The 27,050-nt window shown below is 37.8% G+C and overlaps 1 protein-coding gene across 2 annotated transcripts in view; it reads left to right on the top strand.

Annotated features, from left to right (window-relative positions):
- LOC126322385 (intraflagellar transport protein 80 homolog) overlaps positions 1 to 27,050 on the top strand; it is a 421,167-nt gene that overhangs the window by 70,532 nt on the left and 323,585 nt on the right. For both annotated transcript variants that reach the window (XR_007558988.1, XM_049994301.1), the window contains exon 5: positions 17,474 to 17,563. Coding sequence is in view for 1 of the 2 variants with exons in the window: in XM_049994301.1 (XP_049850258.1) it covers positions 17,474 to 17,563 (90 nt within the window). In the remaining variant the exon portion in view is untranslated. The remainder of the gene's footprint in view (positions 1 to 17,473; positions 17,564 to 27,050) is intronic.

Raw genomic sequence — 27,050 nt, 5'->3', positions numbered from 1 at the left:
TCCATATTGTAGACGTTATGAGCAAAACTTGTTTATTCTTTGGAAGAACTGTTTAGTAACATATTGTTTATTAGATACAGAGAACATTAAGAAACTTGTTACAAGCCTTCACACTCAGGTAAAGTGGGTAATGGCAATTGTAAAATGGCAGTTGTAAAATAAAGATCATCGGCGATTGTATGATTTATTATAGACAGTAAAGATCCTTATCTCCCTTCCTTCTTTCCTTTCTAAAAAAAATATTTATTGAGGTGGTTATGGGTCGCACCAGACCACTCGTGAAATTTTTTTTTTTAAAAAAAGACCGCTCTCCGCTTTACTCGCTAGGCGGGTGACCTTGAGCTGGACTTAGCCACTGGCGAGGCTGCCGCGGCAATACGGGCCCTAGTATTACTAGCCCCGCGTTGCAGAAAAATTCACTTCCGGTTGCGCAATCGCGCTGATAAGGCCGCTTGCTCACTGCACGGCGGCCGGAAGTTGTTTGTTGTGTTAACGTGCCACAGCAATGCCTCTGCGACGTGCATGGCGTCGTTGCTGGCGGCGCAGTGTACCTGTCTATCACAGTTTGAAGGCTATTGATATTGACCTTGCTGGTCAATTTAATAAACAACAGTTGATTGGAGGTCCGAATGTATTTCGTGGGCTCCATCTGAACTTTACCTGTGATGTACAAGCAGTGTTTGGAGGTAGTCCTTGGCTCACACTTGCTGTTGTGTGGGGCAATCAAGCAGATTATGGTGGCCTTGAAGCTTTTCCTGATGCTAACATTCTGACTTGGAAGACATGGAGTATTTCGGAGACTACAGGACTGTTGGCTAAACAGCCTTATGGTACTCTAGTTCCAAGCATGCCATTAGTTTTGAGTACTAGAAAGAAGAAGAAATTAAATGCTGATAAGTACCTGTTTATATGGGCCAAAGTTGGTAATGGCAATTGTAAAATAAAGATCAACGGTAAGTGTAAAATCTGGTTAAATGAATTTTTGTATTTAACATGTTTTAAATTTTCCAGAGTATAGAGAGCCAATTTTGTGTCATGTAATCATTAAATTAACATAAAAGATTGGTATGAAGTAGTAGATAAAAACAGTAAATGAGTTGTAAAAGAGAGAGAACAGTGGCTATTATCAAAGTGACTGTTTTTCTTCTGACATAAATATAAAAAGAAATCTATAAGCATTATGCATAATTGTCAATGTGAGTAAACTAGTGCTAGTCATAAACTGTTAGTACTTGAGGATGCTCTTTGATGATGTTATTTATGGAACACACTGTGTCAGTGAGTGAGCTATTAAGTATGGGAAGGAGTTCAGAGATGTAATAAGAGCTGAATGATATATTGGACAGGTTGTTTAAATGAGGAAAGAATTCTTGAAAGGATGGTGTAATTTCAGTGTAAGAGTGAAAAGTTGTCAAGCTTTTTGTGGCAACACATTAAACTTCCAGCCACTTCTACTGTGTTTTAAATGTGTGGAATATTAGGTTTTTTTTTTTAGAATCATCAGTCTCCTGAGTGTTTTGATGCATCCCACCATGCCTTCCTCTCCTGCACCCAAACTATCACCTCTGAGTGGCATTTACAACAAACATCCTTCTTTATTTGTTGGATGTCCTCTACATCAAATCTCTCTTTTTCTCTGCAGTTTTCCCCATTAGCCGTCTTAACACATGTCCTACCACTCTGTCTCTTCTTCTTGCATGTTCCACAATATTTCTATACTTACTGATTCTTTGAAGAAGCTTCTCATTTCCTATCTTATTGATCCATCTAATTTTCAATACCCTTCTATTGCAGCAAATCTCAAATGCCTCAAGTCTCTTCTTTTGTGGATTTCCCTCAGTCCATGATTTACTTCCACTCAATGCTGTGCCCCAAAAGTACATCCTCAGAAACTTCTTCCTCAAATTAAAGCTTGTGTAGACTTCTTTTTGCAAGAATGTTCTGTTTGCGTATGCTAATCTGCTTCTTAAATCTCCTTGTTTTGTTCATCAATGTAGTTTCGCTTCCAAGACAACAGAATTCCTTCATGCTTGGTGATTATTATTACATGCACATTAAGCCATGGTCTAAGGCAGTTATCTGTGTCACATGTTTCATCTCCTGGAGGTGGAGTCCCAATCAGAGGCTATAAAGACTTCGACAGTGGTTTAAAACTCAAATAAATATCTTGAGTCTTTATAGCCTCTGATGATGTCCCCAGCCGTAGAAGGCAAAACATTTGACACAAAATCATACCTTAGACAACAGCTAATGCCCATGTTACAGTAATCACCAAGAATGGAAATATAAGCTGTGAAAACATGCATTGCAGAAATTCTTCACTTAGTTTACTGTGTTCCCAATTTTCATGTTATTCATATCAATAACCTGACTTCCACTGTTCCTTATTACTTTAGTCCTTCTTTCATTCTTTTCAACAGGTCTTGTAAGTCTTCTCCACTTTCACTGGTGATAGAAATGTTATTATCAAATCTTGTCATGAATTTCCTATCACACTGATTTTTAATCCCTCTCCTGGACCTTTCTTTTATTTCTGTTATTGCTTCTCTTTTATTTCTGTTCTTGCTTACTGTATGAGCAGATGGAAAAGGTCCACCCCTGGTAGCTGAGTGGTCAGCGTGACAGAATGTGAATCCTTAGGGCCCGGGTTCGTTTCCTGGCTGGGTTGGAGATTTTCTCCACTCAGGGGCTGGGTGTTGCGTTGTCCTAGTCATTATCAGTTCATTCACATTGACGTGCAAGTCACCAAAGTGGCGCCAAATTGAAAGACTTGCTTCTGACGAACGGTCTACCCGACGGGAGGCCCTAGTCACACGACACTAATTAAAAGATTGAAAAGGAGGGGAAAAAGATTGAAAAGGAGGGGAAAAAGACTTCAGTCTTGTCATACATCCTTTGTAATCCAAGCTGGTGGTATATGGTCCAAGTACAGTGTCACATCCAGCTGTAGTGAAATGTTGTGAAATATTTGACCAAGGCTGCACAAGACATGAGTGATGCTTATTGAGAAGTTTAGATTTTGCGCCATGCAGTTTCCATTTTTTTGGCACCTGAAAAAAAGAGATTTTATAATGAGGATGTTTACTCAGTGGTTCTTAATGGCTCTGCAAATAAGGAGCACATTTCTCTCATCAAGGAATTGAATGTTCTGAGTGTTCTTTACAGGAACTGTGTGACTATATTGAAAGGTATTGTCATATAACTGTGTCACTTTGAAGTGCAGCACAGCATTCAGTAAAAGTTACTTGAACTTCCATAAAAATGCATAACTTACTTTTGGAAATCTCTTGCTGTCTTCAGTATGATATTTTCCTAAACATCTGATGGTATGCCTTCAGTGTCATAGGTAACTGGAAATGCCGTGTGGCCAGGGCCTCCCATCGGGTAGACCGTTTGCATGGTGCAAGTCTTTTGAGTTGATGCCACTTCGGCAACTTGCGTGTCAATGGGGATGAAATGATGGTGATAAGGACAACACAACACCTAGTCCCTGAGCAGAGAAAATCTCGACCCAGCCAGGAATCAAACCCGTTAGGCATGACATTCCGTCACACTGACCACTCAGCTACCAGGGACAAACAGTGTCATTGGTACTGCAACTGCACTTCAATAGGTGTTTGGTCGCCATTTAGAAATTCTGAAGGAATGTTATCTATCACTTCTGCTTTATTTGACTACATTCACTCCAAATCTCTACCAAACGCCAACTTTGATAATAGCTCCTCTCTTGCCTTCAAACCTTGTTCTATTTTTTCTTCTGTCATGTCAACAGGCGGTTTGTCCCACTCATAGATGCTATCAGTGTACATTATACAACTCTCCTTTGTGTTCGTTGTGGAAATCCTTTTGCATCCTTAATGTTTGTGCCTTTATTTTTAATTTCACTTAAGACTGTTTTGATTTTTCTGTATTCTGAATCTGTTTTCCTGGCAGCCTTTTCGTTTTAGATATCTTTGCATTTTTCTCAATGTTGTTTCACTCTAGTTCCTCTGCTCTTCCTATAAATTTCATTTGTAAGTCTTTCCAACATTTTTGTACTTCTTTCTTTTGTATATCAGTTGAAATATTTCTTCAATTACCAAAGGTTTCTTTGCAGTCACCTTGTATCTGTAATTGTGTGTCCAACTTCTGTGATTGCCTGTTTTAGAGATACTCATTCCTCTTCAACTGAACTGTCTACTTTGATACTCATTCTTGCAGTACATACAGCCTGAGAGAACATACAACACATGTAATCATTCCTCAAAACTTCAGTATTCCTTTTCTTTATACATTTCTTCTTCTTGATGATGCTTTTAGTCTTCAGTTCTACTCTTCTGCATTGTTAAATCTTCATGTGAGTATATATTTGTTCCTAGCTATGCCTTACAATATAGCTTCTGACACTGGAATCTCTGTCGCACCATGATGTAATTTAGCTTGTATCTTTCCATGTCTCCAGAGCTTTCCCAAGTTTACTTTCCTCTCTTGTGATTCTGAACAGTACATTTACTATTGCTAGCTGAAATTTACTGCAGAACTCAATGAGCTTTCCTCCTATTCCTACCAGCAATCCTTTACTCTCCTGTAACTCTGTCTTCTGTTCCTTCCCTCAGTATGATGCTCCAATTCCCCAGGATTATTACATTTTCATTTATCTTTACATGCTGAGTTACATGTTCAAGATCCTTATATTCTTCCTCCATTTCTTTATCTTTGGCATGTGACATTGGCATATATACTTGAACTATTGTTGCATATGTAGGCTTGATGTTGATTCTGATGAGAGGACTTCTATCAGTGAGGTGCTCACAGTCACTCATTCTTTGTCCCACCTTGCTATTCAAAACAAATCCTACTCCCATTAAACCATTTTCTGCTGCTATTGGTACTACACTATATTCATCTGACCAGAAATCTTTATCTTCTTCTCATTTCACTTCACTGATCCCCATTATACCTTTGCATTTCCCATTTCAGCTTTCTGGTTTCTATCTTCCATAGCACGTTTTCATTTCTGCCATTCACCTACATCTGTTTATATACTCCATAAGTCACTGTTTGGTGCATGACAGAAGATACCTTGTACCACAGCTATTCATTTTCTTTCCTGTTCTACTCACTAATGGAGTGACAAGATCATGACTGTCTGTATGCCTCTGTACAAACCCTAATTTCCCATATCTTTGTGATCCTTAAGTGAAATGTACACTGGTGCTAGTAGAATCATTCTGCATGCAGCTTCAAATATGACTTCTTGAAATTTTCTCAATAGAGTTTTGCAAAAAGAACATCGTCTTCCCTCTGGGAATTCCCATACAAGTTCATGAAGCATTTTGTAATACTTGCATTTGACCAAATTAACCTGGAACAAATACAGTAGCACCCCTCTGAATTGCTTCAATGTCTTCCTTTAATATGATCTGGTGAGTACCTCAGACACTTGAACAGTACTCAAGGTACCGTTGCATGAGAATTCCATATGTGTTCCTCTTAATAGATAAACTACACTTTCCTAAAATTATCTCAGTAAAATGAAGTCATCCATTTGCCTTCCCTGCTACCATCATTCCATGCTCCAGCTGAAAGAATGTTACCCTTTCATTGATTATTCAATCTTTTTTACATGCTTGCCTCCACACTCTCAAAGATCCAAATGGCAAACTAATGTGGAATATTTGGCAATGGAGAAATCATCATGACATTTTTCTCAATTACAGACAATATATTTTGTGGATACACATTATGTGTTTTTAAGGCAGTGGTTTCTGTTGCATTCTACAGCCTCACGTGATTGATCATTGCTGAGTCATACAGCTGTAGGAGCAGTCTCCCTCTCACTAAGGACAAGACAGTGTCATGAACGTATTAACTACTTAACTGACTTCATAAAGTTAATAATGGAACATCAGACTGATTGGCTTAAGTGGAAATTGATGTGAAACCTTGTCATATCAGAAGGTGACCCAGACATACAGTACACAGCCGAAACTGAGGAATATCAGTTTTGAGAAGGTTGCATTGATTTTCTTACTGTAGGTTAAGCAGTTGAATATTTAAGGATATTTGAATTTTACATTAAATGTCTGTTCATTGCTCCCTTTAACAATATTTGAGAAAACAATGAAGATAATTTTGTGTGGTATGTGGTGTACATACATATGGTGAGGAATAAAAACACGTTTTAGGAAGGGTAAGGCCCATTCAATGTAATAAATGTTTAACAAGAAATCTATGCTTCTAAGCCAGAGACAATGCAAACAATATTCATTCAAGAGCAATCACTTCTGGGTTTTTGTGCTTCCAGAAACGTGATTATCCTTCTCTATATTTGAGTCACACATGAACATGCAGACTTTAGTTCAATCCACTTGACTTTTAGAATTGCACAGCATTTGCAAGGAAATATATTGGAATACAGCTGAACATCAGTAGTTGTAATATTGCAAAAGTTCATTACAGAAACAGCTGTAAACTTTTCAAGACAAAACATTATTACACGTATGTACTCTGAAAAAATATCAAAAACATCTTAGTGAGTTAATTAAGTTTGGTAATACCAGAGTGATACATACAAACAAATAAAGAGCACCAAAACATGAGTATACACTAAATTATTATTTTTATTTGTAGAGATGTGTTTAGTTTTATGTACTTGAACTGTCTTTGAAAACAGTTATTCTTTGACTTAATGTACTGGCAAATAAATAAATTACACACACTAGCACCTAATAATGAGATGAAATATGTATTGGTAAAAGAAAAAAGAAAGCATTAGTTTCTTGCATAAGGTGGAATTTTAATCCCATTTCCTCCAATTCATTTATCAGTATTGCAACCAATTGATTTATTGTGTATAAATGCAGACTGAAGGGGCAAAAGAAAATTTGTACTAAGGCCAGGATTTGAACCTGATCTATAGGCAGATGTGCTAACCACTAGGCCACCATGGCATAGGGGCTTTGCACAACTGTATGACTATTCTAGCACGCCTCTGTCCTCAATGCAAATTTCCATATTTATTAATTTATCTGGAGACTGCTTTTCACATGGTAGTCACATTCTGTTTGGAGCTGCCAGTGGTGGTTTCCAAGTGTGCATGAGGTGTGCTTACTTGTGTGAATGTGTGTGTGTTTTCTTTGCTAAGGAAGGCTTTGGCTGATAGCTGCATATGTAACATCTTTTCATTGTGCCTGTCTGTAAGTCAGTGGGTCATGTATATGGTGAGTAGCAATCTATCCCATTCCTTATAGTGTTCAAATTAAGTTAACTATGAACTGATTAAATTTAATAGTCATGGGTGACTGGAATTCGTCAGTAGGAAAAGAGAGAGAAGGAAGCATAGTAGGTGAATATGGATTGGAAAGAGGAAGCCACCTGGTAGAATTTTGTGCAGAGCATAACTTAATCATAGCTAACACTTGCTTTAAGAATCATGAAAGAAGGCTGTATACATGGAAGAACCCTGGAGATACTAAAAGGTATCAGATAGATTATATAATGGTAAGACAGAGATTTAGGAACCAGGTTTTAAATTGTAAGAGATTTCCAGGGTCTGATGTGGGCTCTGACCACAATTTATTGGTTATGAAATGTAGATTAAAACTGAAGAAACTGCAAAAAGGTGGGAATTTAAGGAGATGGGATCTGGATAAACTGAAAGAACCAGAGATTGTACAGAGTTTCAGGGAGAGCATGAGGGAACAATTGACAGGAATGGGGGAAAGAAATACAGTAGAAGAATGGTGAAGGCAGCAGAGGATCAAATAGGTAAAAATACAAGGGCTAGTAGAAACCCTTGGGTAACAGAAGAAATATTGAATTTAATTGATGAAAGGAGTAAATATAAAAATGCAGTAAATGAAGCAGGCAAAAATGAATACAAACGTCTCAAAAATGAGATCGACAGGAAGTGCAAAATGGCTAAGCAGGGATGGCTAGAGGACAAATGTCAGGATGAAGAGGCTTATCTCACTAGGGTTAAGATAGATACTGCCTACAGGAAAATTAAAGAGACCTTTGGAGAAAGGAGAACCACTTGTATGAATATCAAGAGCTTTGATGGAAACCCAGTTCTAAGGAAAGAAGGGAAAGCAGAAAGGTGGAAGGAGTATGTGGAGGGCCTATACAAGGGTGAAGTACTTGAGGACAATATTATGGAAGTGGAAAAGGACGTAGATGAAGATGAAATGGGAGATAAGATATTGTGTGCAGAGTTTGACAGAGCACTGAAAGACCTGAGTCGAAACAAGGCCCCCGGAGTGGACAACATTCCATTAGAACTACTGACAACCTTGGGAGAGTCAGTCCTGACAAAACTCTACCATATGGTGAGCGAGATGTATGAGACAGGCGCAATACCCTCAGACTTCAAGAAGAATATAATAATCCCAATTCCAAAGGAAGCAGGTGTTGACAGATGTGAAAATTACCGAACTATCAGTTTAATAAGTCACAGCTGCAAAATACTAACACGAATTCTTTACAGACGAATGGAAAAACTGATAGAAGCCAATCTCGGGGAAGGTCAGTCTCGATTCCGTAGAAATGTTGGAACACATGAGGCAATACTGACCTTACGACTTATCTTAGAAGAAAGATTAAGAAAAGGCAAACCGACATTTCTAGCATTTGTAGACTTACAGAAAGCTTTTGATAATGTTGATTGGAATACTCTCTTTCAAATTCTGATGGTGGCAGGGGTAAAATACAGATAGCAAAAGGCTATTTACAATTTGTACAGAAACCAGATGGCAGTTATAAGAATCGAGGGGCATGAAAGGGAGCAGTGGTTGGGAAGGGAGTGAGACAGGGTTGTAGCCTCTCCCCAATGTTATTCAATCTGTATAATGAGCAAGCAATAAAGGAAACAAAAGAAAAGTTCGGAGTAGGTATTAAAATCCATGGAGAAGAAATAAAAACTTTGAGGTTCGCCGATGACATTGTGATTCTGTCAGAGACAGCAAAGGACTAGGAAGAGCAGTTGAACGGAATGGACAGTGTCTTGAAAGGAGGATATAAGATGAACATCAACAAAAGCAAAATGAGGATAATGTAATGTAGTCGAATTAAGTCGGGTGATGCTGAGGGAATTAGATTAGGAAATGAGACACTTAAAGCAGTAAAGGAGTTTTGCTATTTGGGGAGCAAAATAACTGATGATGGTGCAAAGTAGAGAGGATATAAAATGTAGACTGGCAATGGCAAGGAACACATTTCTGAAGAAGAAAAATTTTTTTAACATCGAGTATCGATTTAAATGTCAGGTTGTCGTTTCTGAAAGTATTTGTATGGAGTGTAGCCATGTATGGAAGTGAAATGTGGATGATAAATAGCTTAGACAAGAAGAGAATAGAAGGTTTCGAAATGTGGTGCTACAGAAGAATGCTGAAGATTAGATGGGTTGATCACATAACTAATGAGGAGGTATTGAATAGAATTGGGGAGAAGAGGAGCTTGTATCACAACTTGACTAGAAGAAGGGGTCGGTTGGTAGGACACGTTCTGTGACATCGAGGGATCACCAATTTAGTATTGGAGGGCAGTGTGGAGGGTAAAAATCGTAGAGAGAGACCAAGAGATGAATACACTAAGCAGATTCAGAAGGATGTAGGTACTGGGAGATGAAGAAGCTTGCACAGGATAGAGTAGCATGGAGAGCTGCATCAAACCAGTCTCAGGACTGAAGACCACAACAACAACAATGAACTGATTGTAAATTGGCAACTAGATAGATCTCATTTCAATTCAGGTAGTGATTTATATTTAAATATCTCTAGTTTTGCAGTTCAGAATGTAACACAATTTGGAAGATTCTGAAATGTCTATAATATAAAAAAAGACATGAAGTATTGGACAGTCCAGACTGGAAAATCAACAGTATCACAAAGAGCATAGATTACTGCTCACCATAAAGACATTATGTTGAGTTACATGCAACCACACATGATGAAAAGATTGTTACTCATTTGTGCTTTTGGCCAAAGCATCCTTCAAAAAGTAAAGTGCATACTCATTCACATAAGCAAGCATAACTCGCATACACGATTGCTAGTGGTCATGGGCGTATAAGGCCAGAATATGGCCAGAGTGGCTGGAGATAGCTGTTATTTGTGTAGAGGTATGTCTGCTTATGTGAATGTGTGTGTTTTTCTTTCTGAAGGAGGCTTTGCCTGAAAGCACAAATATATAACAGTCATATCATAATGGCTGTCAGCCTTGTGTCATCTGTACAGAGTGGCAATCTATCGTTTTGATAATATTGTTAAAAATAATAATGCTAGGGCCAAAACTAAATTTGGAACTATTTAATGCAATAATACCATTGGAAATGGAAATCAGCATTTTGTGTCGTTGGCCGGGAGACCCCTTAAGGGGCAGGTCTGGCCGCCTTGGTGCAGGTCTTATTACAGCTGACGCTACATTGGGTGACCTGCGCACTGGATGGGGATGAAGTGGTGATGAAGACAACAGAACACCCAGTCCCTGAGTGGAGAAAATCCCCGATCCAGCCGGGAATCGAACCCGGGCCTGTAGGATGGCAATCCTTCATGCTGATCACTCAGCTATCGGGGCGGACATAATACCATTAAAAGAATGGTATTCTATATCTACATTTACATCACTACTCTGAAATTCACACTTCTATGTGCATGGCAGAGGTTTCACCCCACCACCTTCTGACTATTTCTCTACTGTTCAACTCTCTAAACATTGAAATATTTTTGCACAAGCTCTGATTGCTTTTATTTTATTGTAATGATAATTTCTTCCTATGGTTGTTGGTGTCAATGAAGTATTTGTGCATTCACAAGAGAAAGTTGGTGATTAAAATTTTGTGAGAAGATCTCAGCACAACAAAAAAAACTCCCATCCCCCCCCCCCCCTTTCTTTTTAATGATAGTCACCCCAACTGATTGTATCTTTGATATTCTTTCCCCTATTTCACAATAATACAAAATGAGCTACATGTTACTGGACTTATTCAATGCCCGGGTTCCCGGGTTCGATTCCCGGCGGGGTCAGGGATTTTCTCTGCCTCGTGATGGCTGGGTGTTGTGTGATGTCCTTAGGTTAGTTAGGTTTAAGTAGTTCTAAGTTCTAGGGGCTAATGACCATAGATGTTAAGTCCCATAGTGCTCAGAGCCATTTGAACTTATTCAATGTCCTCCATGGACTTATTCAATGTCCTCCATCCAGATCCATTCCACTAAGCAGTACTCTAGGAGAGGCTGAACAAGCTTAATGTAGTTTCTTCAGTAGACTTGTTGCATCTGCTAAGTGTTAGTTAAATTGGCAACTTTTTGACTTGCATGATTTATCATGTAACCAAAATTTAACAGATTCCTGTTAGTACTCAAGTGCATGGTCTCACATTTTCCTTATTTAGAGCCAACTGCCACTTGTCACACCGTACAGATACTATGTACAAGTCATTTTGCAATTGGCTTTAATTTTCTAATGACTTTATTATACAGTCAACGATAGCATCATATGCAAACAATCTAAGAGGGCTCCTAAAGAGAACAATAACAAAATTGTCTCAAGTTTCGAGCTGCATCAACTTGTAGTTATGTAGCCACATACTTTTTCACCAGTAATCGTCAGCCACCACCACAAGGTGCACACTTGGCAGTGGTCAATGGCATCTTGGATTTGTAACCACTTGACACTGCTGAAAGCTCAAGAAAATTTCATTCATTTACATCACTGTTAAACCTTATGTTTGTATAAAGAAACAATTTTTTTGAAATTAAGGGGAATTACATAAAATATAAGTCAGTATCTCATTCAGTTGAATTAAACAATGAAATGAAATATGTAATGATACTAATTGGTTAAAATAACTTTTGCTGTGCTCTCATCAAAGTAACATCTGATCCATGATAATTAAGGAAGTGAAGGAGGTACCTGAAAGAAACTGAACATTTTTTTAAACTTATTCATTCACATTTTAAGTACAAACCTCCAATCCCCTTCAAAGTACTCTCCAATCGCACACATACATTGTCTAAACTTTTATTCCATTGTTCAAAATATCTTTCATATGTCTTTCATTCTAGGGGAAAGGAAAAAAAAATGGCCACCTCGGTCTAGGTCGTGTGAGTATTTGGCGGGAGGGGGGGGGGGGGGGGAGGATCATGAGGAACAGAGTTCATACCATTCTTGGTCAATAAATGTCATACACACAGGGCTATGTGAGCAGGGGCATTGTTGTGATGGAAAAACCAGCTACCCAACTGCCACAAATCTGGCTGCTTCTGCCGCACACTGTTGTACAATCTTTTCAAAACTTCCCAAGTAGGTAAGATGGTTATCTGTGCGACCCTGTGGAACACTTTGTGTGGACAGCTCCTCTCACATTGAAGAAAGAAATTAGCATTCTTTTAATGTTTGATTTCACCTGATGAGCTTGTGTGGGGTGAGGCGAACTTCTCGTCCACTGGCTTGATTGTTGCTTTGATTCATGATCTTAAGCATAGCACAAAGTTTTGCCACCTGTGATAATTTTTGAAAAAAAAAAAAGCTTGAACCATTTCAGGACTCTTCTTTCAAAGCTCAACGTGATTACACATGACCTTATCGTTGTCCAGCAGTCAGCAGTCATGACATGAATTTGGCAGCCAGTTTTACATTCCCATATCTCCTATCACAATTCACTGCACTGAACTCCAAGTCAGTCCCAATAGCTCCACAATTTCTTTAATGGTCCGTCATTGGTCTTTGTTGATGATTGCACTAATGTTTTCAATATTTTCATGTGTTTTATCCATGGAAGGATGGCCAGAGTGAGGTTTGTCATCAATTGACATTTCACCATTTCTGAAATGTAAAACCACACAAACACTTGAGTTTTCCCCAAACAATCATTCCTGTATGTCTTTTTAACATTTAAAGGGTTTCTGTTCCACTTTTTATTAACAAAATCCTGAAATTCACCACTGCACATTGTTCATGAAGATAAACCATTGCAGAAATCACAACCACATAAACAGTTTCACTATAAACTCTGTCAAAAATAGTCCTCACCACCTTCAATGATGGCACACAGCTTACAGACTCTGGAATGTTTGCTATATGCACTTCTAGTGGCAAAATGTGGCACTATGAAAGCTTTTCCAACCAAGAAATTAGTTTGGTTTTTTTGGGCACCCCCCTGTAAAGAGATACTTTTTAAGTTATACATTAATGTAAATCATTTTTGAATTGAAATAAATGATTAATAAAAGCTAATTCCTCTTAACTTAATTTTTGTATCAAACACTATTGCACTGTTTATCGATAACAGTATGTCAAAATTTACAGGGTGACATAAGCTATCTGCAGAAATATCTATTGTCAGGGTGCTTCTTCGACAACACAGATTTTATCAAACACCCATTATGTACAAATAAAATAAATCATAGAAGATAATAGTTCCTGACAGTTCTCTAAATACACAAAATGGGAAACTCCTGGAAGTGGATACCTTGTGGCCAATATAGTGCTCTGGAAGTTTCTTTAAAAACTAACCTGTGAGTACAGGAGAACACTGTTTGTAGGTTTGATTGGGAAGCATTGGAATGAAGCATGCTCTTGGTGCACTCATCAGCTGTTAGTTCATCCACTGAAATCAAAACTGTCAATTAAACTTTGTTTGAAGACAATACTGCATTATCCTGGAAGACATATCTGTGTGGTAGCCAGACATCAACAATAGGTAATACAAAGTCCAAATCACAGTTGAGGAGAAAATTGTGTAGTGCGGAATCACCATCATCAGTAGTTACACTTGAGTGATTGCTGTAAACATCAGCTAGTTGCAGCAAGTGAGGCGTTGCTCATCTGTGGCAGCCCTTAAACCTGCTCTGGGTGTTTTGTCACATGACCTGGCACCACTGAATGTATTCTTTCATACTGCACCTAGCAGCCTACCTGGATATATAAATAGTTATATTGATTGATCCCTTGGTACATTCAGCTGTGTTATAAGAATATCTGTGTTTACTATGTCCACAAGTAAAGAAACATAGTAGATATATAACTCACTTATGAAACTCACGAGTTTATTTCAGGTTACAGAAGTTTTAATGGGCACGAATTTTTTCCTCTCTCACACTCTTACAGCTACAGAAGTACATACATATACTATCTGACAAAAAAAAAAAGGAAGCACCCAGAAGAGGAGGTGGAAATGGAATGAAACTTCACAGGTTGATTGGGTGTGTGATATTATTTCATTTATTACGAAATCATGTCAAAATTTTTCAAAGAAATTGATCCCATTTATTGGTATGACATTGAACCTTCTCTTACTGGATGTGTGTCCTGATTTGGTTTGGAATGGTGTCATAAAGGCAAGTTAGTCTATGGCTATTTTAGCTGGTCATGATGTCCTTTATACTGACACTCAGGCAGAGTTGACATCTGAGCTGGTCCCCCATGTGTTCTCTTTGGGACAGATCTGAAGGTCTTGTGGCACCACAGTGCTATGACATAAGAAGTAACACAGGATGAGACAGGATATCTGTGACTTACCATTGTCCTTTTAAGTTCCCAAGACCTGAAATCATACCCAAATCCTCCCCTCACCATTATTTCAGGAGTAACACTACTGTGTCTCTCTAACACATTGGAAGAATGAGACCTCATTCCAGGTTGAGGTCACCACCACACACACTGGCGTAGAACAGTTTCACTATATCATTGGAATGCAATGAAATTCATCAGCAGTCTGTGCTTCTTGATCATGACAGCATTCCAAATACAGCCATGTGTATTGTGGTATTAGTGGTACCCTGTGCATGGAACATTAATTTATAGACCAGCTACTGCTAGCCCCAGCCAATAGTGTGGGATGACAAGAATGTTGCAGGGAGTTCAAGTAATGGTCTTGAATGACAGTAGCAGATGTGAACAGATTATGAAATGCTTGGTGCACAATTTGCTGATGTTCTGGTGTGGTAGTCAGATGTGGACAACCAGTACCTTGACGACTACCGTATTTACTCGAATCTAAGCCGCACTCAAATCAAAGCTGCACCTGAAAAATGAACCTCGAAATCAATTCAAGGGAGAGAAAAGTTCTAGGCCGCACCTCCAAATCGAAACAAAGTTGGTCCATTGTAATATGAGACACAATTTAGGTCGAATGAATGATGATACAGCTACAGTAGTTTGGTTCGAGTCTTAAGCTTAGCAGTTAAGCTTCACCATTGTTATGCGTCACTTGCTCTGTTCGTATTTATACGGGTACCCTTCCTTTTTCACGTGCTTCGCCTGGTTTGAATCAATTGCTTATTTTTCTTTGATCTGATAAGTGCTGTTCTCTTTGTTATAGGTGTTTACGTCACTCTAAGCTGAAAATGCGTTATTGTACTGTGTCGTGTATTGTTTGTCGCATTCTGATAATGTGTGTTAACGACCTATCATCGCTCGCGGCATGGCTTGCTTTTGTGCGCGCTACCGCCACTTAAGATAAATAAAAAAAAATAAAAAGAGAGAGAGAGAGAGAGAGAGAGAGAGAGAGAGAGAGAGAGAGAGAGAGAGAGAGAGGAATTGTCTCATTAGTGAAACAATGGCAAGAGACTGCTATTTCTTGTTACGTACACTGCTGCTTTCTTTGATAATGATCAACAAGAACCAAATAATAGACTGCGTATGGTAGATGATGTTCTGAACGAGACTTTAGCTAAAATTTTTTGCCGTTTGAAAATCTTTGCAGACGCCTCTTTTGTACATTACATTCTGCACAGATATTAGTCATCTTCGATTTAAAAATCTAGTCAATTGCCGTGCTTCATTTCTGACTGTATCATTATTAGGCATAAGAATAATACGAATATAAACATGACATGATATGTATATTCTTCCGCGTTTGCTGTTGTCTCACACTAGTTTCGTTGTTTATTAGGCAGACAGGATTTAAATGAGATAGCAGCAAACGCAAAAGAATGCATGGCAAAATGTTTATATTCGTATTATTCTTATGGTGAAGAGATTACTGCACGTGATTCACAATTCATAAAAGTTCCTATTAGCAACCATCTCTTCTCACAGGTAGGAAAAAATTCAGAACATAGAGTTGGCCATATTGACAAACATCCCAAACAGTCTTGCCAGTCGGATTTTCATAGTACATTGAAATAAATGCTGATACATTCGAAGATGAACAATACGGAATTTTGGATAATGTATGAAAATGCAATGGTCGAAACTCAAGGTGGAGAAAAAAAAGCTCGTCTTCCACCTTTTTTTAATTTATTTACTGACTCAGAGGTTTTGGCGCCAGTATTTATCTTTATGCAGTTTCTTGTATTACAAAAACCGGAAAAAAGTGTGGCTTAGATTCAAGTAAATACGGTATGCGTGCTCTCACATTTCCAGGTAGCCATTGCATGACTGTCACATCTGAATGTCCCACAAATCAATAGCAGGATTTGACCATATTGCAGGATTTGACCAGCTGGGCAAATTGAAACTTAAATTAAGGTCACTTGGAAACTGTCATGTACCAATAATGCTGTCTCAGATGAGTATGCAGTGTCTTCTTGTTTATCACATTGTTCACTCAACATCTGACATGCTTCATGCCCTTTATATACAAAATCAGGTTTTGTGACAACACTAAAAATGAGTGATACGAGTGCCATCTGGTCCCCTTTCTACCAATCACAGAGAATTATAATGCTAATCATTTACATACCCAATGATAGTGTGTATGTGTATGATGAAGTAATATTGCCATCCAACCATACCTTATGGGTGCTTCCTTTTTACTGTCAGGCAATGTATTTTTTTCCTACATGTGTACATATCAAAGTGAACAGCTATATTGACTCTTAACTCACATTTGTAGTTGGCACAGTGCATACTGACATACTGTTTTTGATCACTTGCTCTCCCTGTAAGCACCCGCTTCATCTTTGCCTTCCTGCATCCTCATAACAGGTTGGTCCCTTGTCATACTAGTATCTGAGTGACTTGTTCCTTCCTTCTAACTTTCCACAGTTTATCCTCTTTACTTCCTGAGGAAGTAAGTAACAGTTCCAGATGTTAAGGTACAATTTTTTGTACTTTTATGTCTATCTGTTGTACTGCAATTCTGTCCTCTGAAGCTAAGAAGAGGCCAGCTATTCTATCTTCTCAGTTGAATTTTCCTTTTGATTCATATATGACTAACATTTTCAGAAGTAGAACTGTGGCAATTTTTGGGGTAGTTGATTCTTTTGTAGAGTTAAGTCATTCATCCACCCTGCCATATAATGGTCCATACTGTGGATAAAGCCTATGTGTTTGCAACAAAACTTATGCTAGACCTGTTGCTTTTCTGCTATTGACCCACATGCAGAAGAAGTTTATAGTACCTGAGTTATGCATGTCTTGAATGGTTCCATGTCTCTGAAGCCATATATGATCTGCAGATGCTGAAATAGAACTAATTACTTATATTTTCTGTAAAATGTTAATGTTTCATTTCAAATGACACCATTTGTTCTGTTTGTTATTGTTACAGTGGAAAGCACATGATGGATTGATTCTGAAGGCTGCATGGAATTCTAGCAACAATCTCATAGTCTCAGGTGGAGAAGATTGCCGATATAAGGTACATGCAAAAGTAATTTCCATACTCGAGATTCATGTATTCAGTAGGTTATAGTAATACTAAAAAAAATTATATGATTTGTCACATAAATAAAAGAAATTATTATGTACTGCTGCCAGAGGAAGAGAGGATCTTCCTTTCATAAATACATATACAATCCTAGTTCCTTCTCTCCTGCCAAGTTGCAAAACATTTTTAATATTTTTGTACAGGGAAATAACAATTCTGGGATGAAAAGACATCCCTCTAAACAAACTGTAGATCACTGTGACCTGAAATAAAATTTGTTTATGGCCTTGAAAATAACATAAATGTCATTGACAATCACTAATAACTATCAGCTCTGTCATGACACAGAACATACAGATGTTTCCACTCAACACAGAATGGAATAAATCAGACCTGAGCAATTTCACTTAGCAAAATGTTTGAGTAACTGTACTAAGTAATGTTTGTTGTTAGTGTTACAGTTTATAAACAGTCAGTTACATACACATTGCTCACAAGTGTTAGCATAAGTTCTGTGAACAGACATAAAATAGTTCATCATCAAATTCAAGTCTTCTGCTCCTCACTGAAAACAATGTCAACCAAAGCAGTATAGAAGTAACCTACTGGTGGCTTGAATATGAAGCTTGTCCAACTGAAATTTGATTCTTAGTGAAGCCTGACATTGTCAGGAAGGAGACAATGGTCTTAAAGTAATTTATTAAATAAAAAATTTTTAACATAAAGAAACTTTTTATGCATAGACCACAATTTTCATTATACAATTAAATCACAATAATTAGTTTTGGTTGCTTTCTACAAGCATCTTCAGATCATTCAAATTGTAAGAAAGAGGTGGTTATGCATTGAAAAACATTATCATTAGCTACAGTCATGCAATGAAATGAATTCATTTTATGGGCAAACAAGACTACAACAGTGTGTAGTTAAGAGCTTGACTGTGGGCAAGCCATGTTGTGAACCACAACCTCGCAAGATGCAGGTAATAAAGAAGGAAAATGGCCTGTTGTATAAATAAAAATTGCTATAAATGCCCATTATTTGCAATTGTACAGCTAATACTACAGTGAAAAAAAGTACATACAACAAACAGTAACTATAATTGTGAGCTATTCCACAGTCTAGCTTACAAAGGAGTTATCTAACATGAGTACAAAAAGAGTCATCCTTATAAAAATGTCCAAAAGTCAAAGCTTAAAAAAATGCCACAAGCCCAACCAGCCTGACCAAACACATCAAAATTTACTGAATTATACGAGAGCTAAATTATGCAAGAACCTTTGAAAATAATGAACATATAATTCAATTTTTACTAATGCAACTGGTCATTCCTTCTTTATTACCTTCATCTTGCAAGATTATGGTTTACAGCCTGGCTCACGCACAATGAAGATTTTAATTACATACTGCCATAGTCATTTTGGCCCATAATATGAATGCATACCATTGCACAGCTGTTTGCTAATTATGATCTTTTTCAATGCATATTCCACTCTGTTTTTTATTTGAACAACCTGAAGATGATTGTAGAAAGCAACCGAAACTAGCCATTTTGCTGTAATTCTATAATGAAAATTGTTGTCTAAGCTTTAAAAGTATCGTTACATTAAAAAATTTTTGTTTAATAAATTTGAGTCTGGAATTTTTAATCTCTTACTGGCGAAGGAAAACTGGGAAGCATCACTACTCATAACAATGCTGATAGCATGTACATGAGTTTTCAGAGCATCTTTCTTCACTATTTTAATGTAGCATTTCCAAAAGTAGTAAAAACAGGAAAACCTAACAATACTAAGTAATGGGTAACTAAAGGCATAATAATTTCCGCTGAGAGAAACAGATTTCTGAGGTACTGTTGTAAGAAATATGTAGTAACCCAAGAATTCACAAATTATTCAAAGGCCTACAAAGGAATCTATGGTAGAGAAGTCAAAGAGGCAAAAAGTATGTGGAATGACTATTTGATAATAAACTCATCTAACAAAGTGAGATCCACATTGAGAGTTATAAAGAAAGAAACTTGTAGTTCAGCGCCAAAGAGAAATAATATATCATTAAAACTAGAAGACTCAAAAGTCACAGACTCAAATTCAGTTGTGGAAAAATTCAATGAATACTTCACTACACTAGTTGAAGACCTCATTCAAGTACACTGTCAAGGACCAGTTCCAAGTTTCTCCAGCAAGTCAGTGATCTCGACTGCTTATATGTATTAAAATTATAACCAGCTGACCAGTTGCAATGGATAAAGAAATTCTTTACCTAGGTTTCGACAAATATAAATTTGTCTTCTTCAGAAGGTAGCAATTTTACATTAGTAAGGACTAATGTACCATCGCCATTTTTACAATTGTCAGCATAGATCCATTTGTCAAAAATGAAAGATAGCCCTAGAATTAGGGTTTGTCACGTAAATACAAAATAGTTCATGGATCTTGCAGATCTCACAACATTTCAATCGATCGTTCAGGACACCTGATGCTGATATCTGTTTCACTTGTAAGGTTGGTTCAATCAAAATAAAAGCAGAAACGTGTGCAGAACAAGAATGAACTATGAACTAGACAAAGATTACAAAAAAATTGTGTAAAGCTACTTTGTGATATAATGGAGGAAGATAATCTTACTGTCATTGAGATTTGCTTTGACGTGCAGTGAAACCAGCCTATTGGACTTTCTTTCTGACTTATATAAAACAAAAAACAAAACAAAAAAAAACTACATGCTGGCACCAGTACTATACATCTGTTCTCAGATTTGTGCAGCAGCCATAATAAAAACATGTATGATGGCAACACTTACAGTGTTATTGGAAAAAAGAAAACAAAATTCAATAATATTCATCTCCTCTGTTCATGGCCATAGCTACATGCCTCCAGACTGACTGGTAGAATTGAGAAGTCTTACAGAAAATAAAGCTTTATGTCTTCTAAAGAATATTTTAATACTTTAGAAGAGTGTAGTACTCTCAAATTTTGAAACACAGAATGGATTGTTAAAAATCTAAGATGTAGTGCACAGAAAGTATTAAAATCCAAGGTACCATTCAAAATGAACAGCTGGTGTGTCATCTCAAACCAGAAAGCTAAAAAAAAATGTTAATGTGTCAGTTAATAAGACACATTCTGGACATTCAGTACAAGTTGACATCTTGAGATGAAAGAAATCATGCCATCCAACAATACTAACATCCCCCCTTTTACCAAAATAAAATATGTTAATGAAAGAAAATAAGAAAGATGGGTCTGCCTTTGCAAAAGTATTTTTTAAGTCCTGATGATGCAAAGGAGTTTTGCAAAGATGCCCTAGACTAATAATGTATAGATGTAAAAGGGAAAACTTGACAGAACTATTTGATTGTATGGGATTCTGGATACGGATCATAATATATGTAATAAACAGTTCCCAAGTTTTCTATATACACATATATTTTACCATAAAGACTTATACACATGAAAACTGCGTGAAGACTGAATTAAACATGGTGGCTGGTCAGAGCAGTTACTATTCCAAAGATTGTAATTTGTGTGGTCGATGTGACCTATCGACACCACAATTGTAATACACTATACTTCTGCCAGTGTACATGAAGGCAATAATAGATGAAGTAAAATTTAAGATTGAGCTTAAAAATTACCTTTTAAGCAAAACTTTCTATGATGTAGATGAGTACTTTGATTATGTGTAAATTTATTGCCGAAAATTTTAACTTATATGTCTAAATTTATGCTTTTAAAAATGCCTTGAAAGTGATATTCCATTATTATGTCTGTAGTACCTGCACTAGTATGATAACTATGTTGTGACAATTCCTACATCATGTAAATGATATACAGGAAGATAATAAAATGAAATGAAATGAAATATTCATTTCATACTTCATGTAGGATTTATATAAGCTAACAACTGTGTTAAAATTATTATCATTGCTGTATTATGCCACTGTATTTATATTGTTTGTATTCTGAATAAAGTTAAAAACTGTAAATTTGAAAGAATCAAACAATGGAAAATCCAGGATGGAATGTGTAACAATATTATGAAAAGGAAAGTTGCCACTCACAATATAGCAGAGATGCTGAGTCTCAGGTGTGTGTGTGTGTGTGTGTGTGTGTGTGTGTGTGTGTGTGTGTGTGTGTGTGTGCATGTCATCTAATTTTGACGAGGGCCTTGCTGGCTGAAATCTTATTTGTGACAGCCTTTTTGTTGTGCCAATCTGCGACTTAGCATCTCTGCTATATGGTGAGTGGCAACTTTCCTTTTCATAATACATTTAAAAGAATGGTATATACAATAATATGTGCAAAAATATGGATTTTACTACAATACAGGCATATAATAAACACTACAGCACATAAATAAATTAGTTGTGTGAAAAATACACAGCATTAAAGAAGGCAATATCACTGATACCACCAATAATTATAAGCATTTATTGACTTTTGGGGAAAAAAACTGGACAAAACACATCCTAATATACTGTTAAAATAAACTAAATTTTAATATATTTCATTACAGTGCTTTATTAATGTCAGTGAGATCTGGTAGTCATGTAAAAATTCAAATGCTCACACATATCTATCTAAGTGAAAACAGAAAAACTCATTTTTACGAAGAACAATATGTGTTGCATTTATTGAGTTTTGAAAAAATGCTTCCTAAATTTGTAAGTACAACCAAGGCACAACCAGATACAACCCTTACTGAAAGAATGTAATACTAACAGCAATGTTCAGAGTAGGCTGTAGGGTTGCCATAAGGAAATTCAACACAAACTAGCATGCAACTAAAATTTATAAACCCAGCTATTCCATTGTTGACAGAGGAAAATAGAAATATGCCATGAGTTCATTGTATAGAGATGTGGCACACACTTAACACTGTGAGCAGAGTTCACAGGCCAGTCATGAGAGTGCCCTGAGACAGCAGTGATGTTGGAGTCTCTACCTCTGTGAGGGCATCACACTGGTCAAGGTGCAGTCACAGGAACTATCATAATGATGCATCAATTATGCCTCCACATTCTTCCCTCCTTAGGGGTGAAGTGATGAGAGCGGCATCATTCATACGGTGATATCCCCAGTGATGAGGTGTTATGATGCCATTACATCATTGGCAGAGCTGCAGTGGAAGTTTATGGCATGACAGACCTCTGGTCAACCATGTGCTGTAAGTCTGTGCTGCATGGAGCACAACATTTGTATGTAGTCTTCGTGCATTTTGTAGGTGTTGTTATTCTCATTATGCAATTGAGGCATGAGGTGCCTACTTTCAGGAACATGTGCATAGAGGATGAAATAACCACCCTGTGGTGGACCCATCATGGGGAACAGCCCACATAAGCCAGTGGCTGTTGGTGGCTGCATGTAGATGCCCAGGATGGGTGAATGCCTCAGTGAGATTGCACTACCAGGCAAAGGAGGGGGACTTTGTGTTGGCTGACACATCGTGGCATTTTCCAGGCTCAGCAAATTTTTAAAAGGCAGGAGTACTTGTCACTAAGGCAACACTCATCAGTGTGTTGTGCCTGTACAGAATGTTGTAACATACCTCTGGGCATATACAGATGCTGGATGCTGGCTCTGAGATGATAGCTGTAATGACAACAGATGAAAAGTTGACAATTACTGCCTCTGCCTCCACAGTGGAACTGCTTGTCATCTACAGCAAGTTTAGACGCTGGGAATGCCCCACTCCTTGGTGTTTATGTTAAACATGTAGCGTCCACACATTGTGACAACCTTTGCCAGTATCCTGGTCATTTAGAGTCTAACAATGGAAAGTCCAGACTGCAATATCAATTATTATGAAAAGGGTAAATTGCTAATGCTGTAGAGATGACATGTTGAGTTACAGAAATGCACAATAAGAAGACAGTTACATACTAAACTTTTGGCCAAAGCTTTCCTCAGAAAAGAAAGAAAAACAGACATACAAAAACAACATTAACACAAGCAGGTGCACCTCATGCGCATATGAATGTATCTCCAGCCCAGAGCAGTTAGAGATATAATCTTCATGCGTGCATGAGTTGTACCTGCTTGTGTGAATGTGTGTGTGCTTTCCTTTCTTTCCTGAAGAAGGCTTTGGCCCTACTTAATGTACAAAAGTCTCTCCACTATGCCTGTCTGCAACACAGCATACAATCTTTATAGTAAGTAGCAGTATATCTGTCTGCCTATAGTGGTCAAAGATAGTGGTCAATTTTATGTGACATGTGCCTGCATGTATGAATATGTATGAGTTTTCCTTTCTTCTCTGTAGAAGGCTTTGGGTGAAAGCTCAGTGTGTGCCACTCTTGTCATCGTGCCTGTCTGCAACTCAATGTGTCAGCTTCACAGTGAGTAGCAGTCTATTCTCTTAATAATTGTTGACATTTTGGTCAGTGTCTAAAAGTTTATGCCTAGGCTGGAGTGTTTCAGTTATACCAGGTCTAATACGGCAGTGACCAGATATCCAGGGACAAGATTTCGTCCTACTTGAACAAATGTCATCCAATAGTAGTAGTAGTAGTAGTAGTAGCTTTATTAACCCGTAGATCTCTTTTTCAAGGATATAGGACATGTCAAAGTATTTACAAATTTAGATCATTTTAAAATAAGCTCATTTGTATACACATATATTTACAGACTTCTAGTTAGAGACAATCATTAGATTTACTCCTGGTATACAATACTTTTTTTACAAATAACTTATTATATAATGTAATGCCACATTGTTCACTCATGTGCCACTATCAGTCATTGCACACACTATACACACATTGTTTCATAACACTTCACTCACCACACACACACACACACACACACACACACACGCACGCACGCACTGGTGATCTCTGGGCCATTTTCTGTACCGCAACTTTCCATTTGCTATCCTGAAAAACTGAGTCAGCATCCCTCCATGATGAGTGAGATGTTGAGCTCAGAAAGAGGAAGAGGTGTTAGTATTGTGCTGTGCATAGCTTGGGGGTAAGTATTTATAAAAAGGAAAAAACATAAAGTGAAGGTGTTATGTGGAATGTTGGATATTTTATAATAATAATTATTATTATTATTCCCACCCCCACCCCCCACCACCCCGAACCATGGACCTTGCCGTTGGTGGGGAGGCTTGCGTGCCTCAGCGATACAGATAGCCGTACCGTAGGTACAACCACAACGGAGGGGTATCTGTTGAGAGAGCAGACAAATGGGTGGTTCCTGAAGAGGGTCAGCAGCCTTTTCAGTAGTTGCAAGGGCAACAGTCTGGATGATTGACTGATCTGGCCTTGTAACAATAACCAAAACGGCCTTGCTGTGCTGGTACTGCAAACGGCTGAAAGCAAGGGGATACTACGGCCGTAATTTTTCCCGAGGGCATGCAGCTTTACTGTATGATTAAATGATGATGTCATCCTCTTGGGTAAAATATTCCGGAGGTAAAATAGTCCCCCATTCAGATCTCCGGGCGGGGACTACTCAAGAGGATGTCGTTATCAGGAGAAAGAAAACTGGCGTTCTACGGATCGGAGTGTGGAATGTCAGATCCCTTAATCGGGCAGGTAGGTTAGAAAATTTAAAAACGGAAATGGACAGGTTAAAGTTAGATATAGTGGGAATTAGTGAAGTCCAGTGGCAGGAGGAACAAGACCTCTGGTCAGGTGACTACAGAGTTATAAACACAAAATCAAATAGGGGTAATGCAGGAGTAGGTTTAATAATGAATAGGAAAATAGGAACGCGGGTAAGCTACTACAAACAGCATAGTGAATGCATTATTGTGGCCAAGATAGATACGAAACCCACACCTACTACACTAGTACAAGTTTATATGCCAACTAGCTCTGCAGATGACGAAGAAATTGAAGAAATGTATGATGAAATAAAAGAAATTATTCAGATAGTGAAGGGAGACGAAAATTTAATAGTCATGGGTGACTAGAATTCGGTAGTAGGAAAAGGGAGAGAAGGAAACGGAGTAGGTGAATATGGATTGGGGCTAAGAAATGAAAGAGGAAGCTGCCTGGTAGAATTTTGCACAGAGCACAAATTAGTCATAGGTAACACTTGGTTTAAGAATCATGAAAGAAGGTTGTATACATGGAAGAACCCTGGAGATACTAAAAGGTATCAGATAGATTATATAATGGTAAGGCAGAGATTTAGGAACCAGGTTTTAAATTGTAAGACATTTCCAGGGCCAGATGTGGACTCTGACCACAATCTGTTGGTTATGACCTGTAGACTAAAACTGAAGAAACTGCAAAAAGTTGCCAATTTCAAGAGATGGGACGTGGATAAACTGGCTAAACCAGAGTTTGTACAGAGTTGCAGGGAGAGCATAAGGGAATGATTGACAGGAATGGGGGAAAGAAATACAGTAGAAGAAGAATGGGTAGCTTTGAGGGATGAAGTAGTGAAGGCAGCAGAGGATCAAGTAGGTAAACAGACAAGGGCTAGTAGAAATCCTTGGGTAACAGAAGAAATATTGAATTTAATTGACGAAAGAAGAAAATATAAAAATGCAGTAAATGAAGCAGGCAAAAAGGAATACAAAAGTCTCAAAAATGAGATCAACAGGAAGTGCAAAATGACTAAGCAGGGATGAGAGAACCACTTGTATGAATATCAAGAGCTCAGATGGAAACCCGGTTCTAAGCAAAGAAGGGAAAGCAGAAAGGTGGAAGGAGTATATAGAGGATCTATACAAGGGTGATGTACTTGAGGGCAATATTATGGACATGGGAGAGGATGTAGATGAAGATGAAATGGGAGATACGATACTGCATGAAGAGTTTGACAGAGCACTGAAAGACCTAAGTCGAAACAAGGCCCCAGAAGTAGATAACATTCCATTAGAACTACTGACAGCCTTGGGCGAGCCAGTTCTGACAAAACTTTACCATCTGGTTAGCAAAATGTATGAGACAGGCGAAATACCCTCAGACCTCAAGAAGAATATAATAATTCCAATCCCAATGAAAGCAGGTGTTAACAGATGTGAAAATTACCAAACTATCAGTTTAATAAGTCACAGCTGCAAAATACTATTATGAATACCTTACAGATGAATGGAAAAACTAGTAGAAGCTGACCTCGGGGATGACCAGTTTGGATTCCGTAGAAATGTTGGAACAGGTGAAGCAATACTGACTTATCTTAGAAGATAGGTTAAGAAAGGCAAAGCTACATTTTTATCATTTGTAGAATTAGAGAAAGCTTTTGACAATGTTGACTGGAATACTCTCTTTCAAATTCCGAAGGTGGCAGGGGTAAAATATGGGGAGCGAAATGCTGTTTACAATTTGTACAGAAACCACATGGCAGTTATAAGACTCGAGGGGCATGAAAGGGGAGCCGTGGTTAGGAAGGGAGTGAGACAGGGATGTACCCTCTCCCCGATGTTATTCAATCTGTATATTCAGCAAGCAGTTAAGGAAACAAAAGAAAAATTTGGAGCAGGTTTTAAAATCCATGGAGAAGAAATAAAAACTTTC

This window comes from Schistocerca gregaria, chromosome 2, assembly GCF_023897955.1.
Source record: "Schistocerca gregaria isolate iqSchGreg1 chromosome 2, iqSchGreg1.2, whole genome shotgun sequence".
NCBI lineage: Eukaryota > Metazoa > Arthropoda > Insecta > Orthoptera > Acrididae > Schistocerca > Schistocerca gregaria.
Note: the sequence above shows the minus strand (reverse complement) of the source record. Positions and strands in the feature narration are given on the sequence as shown.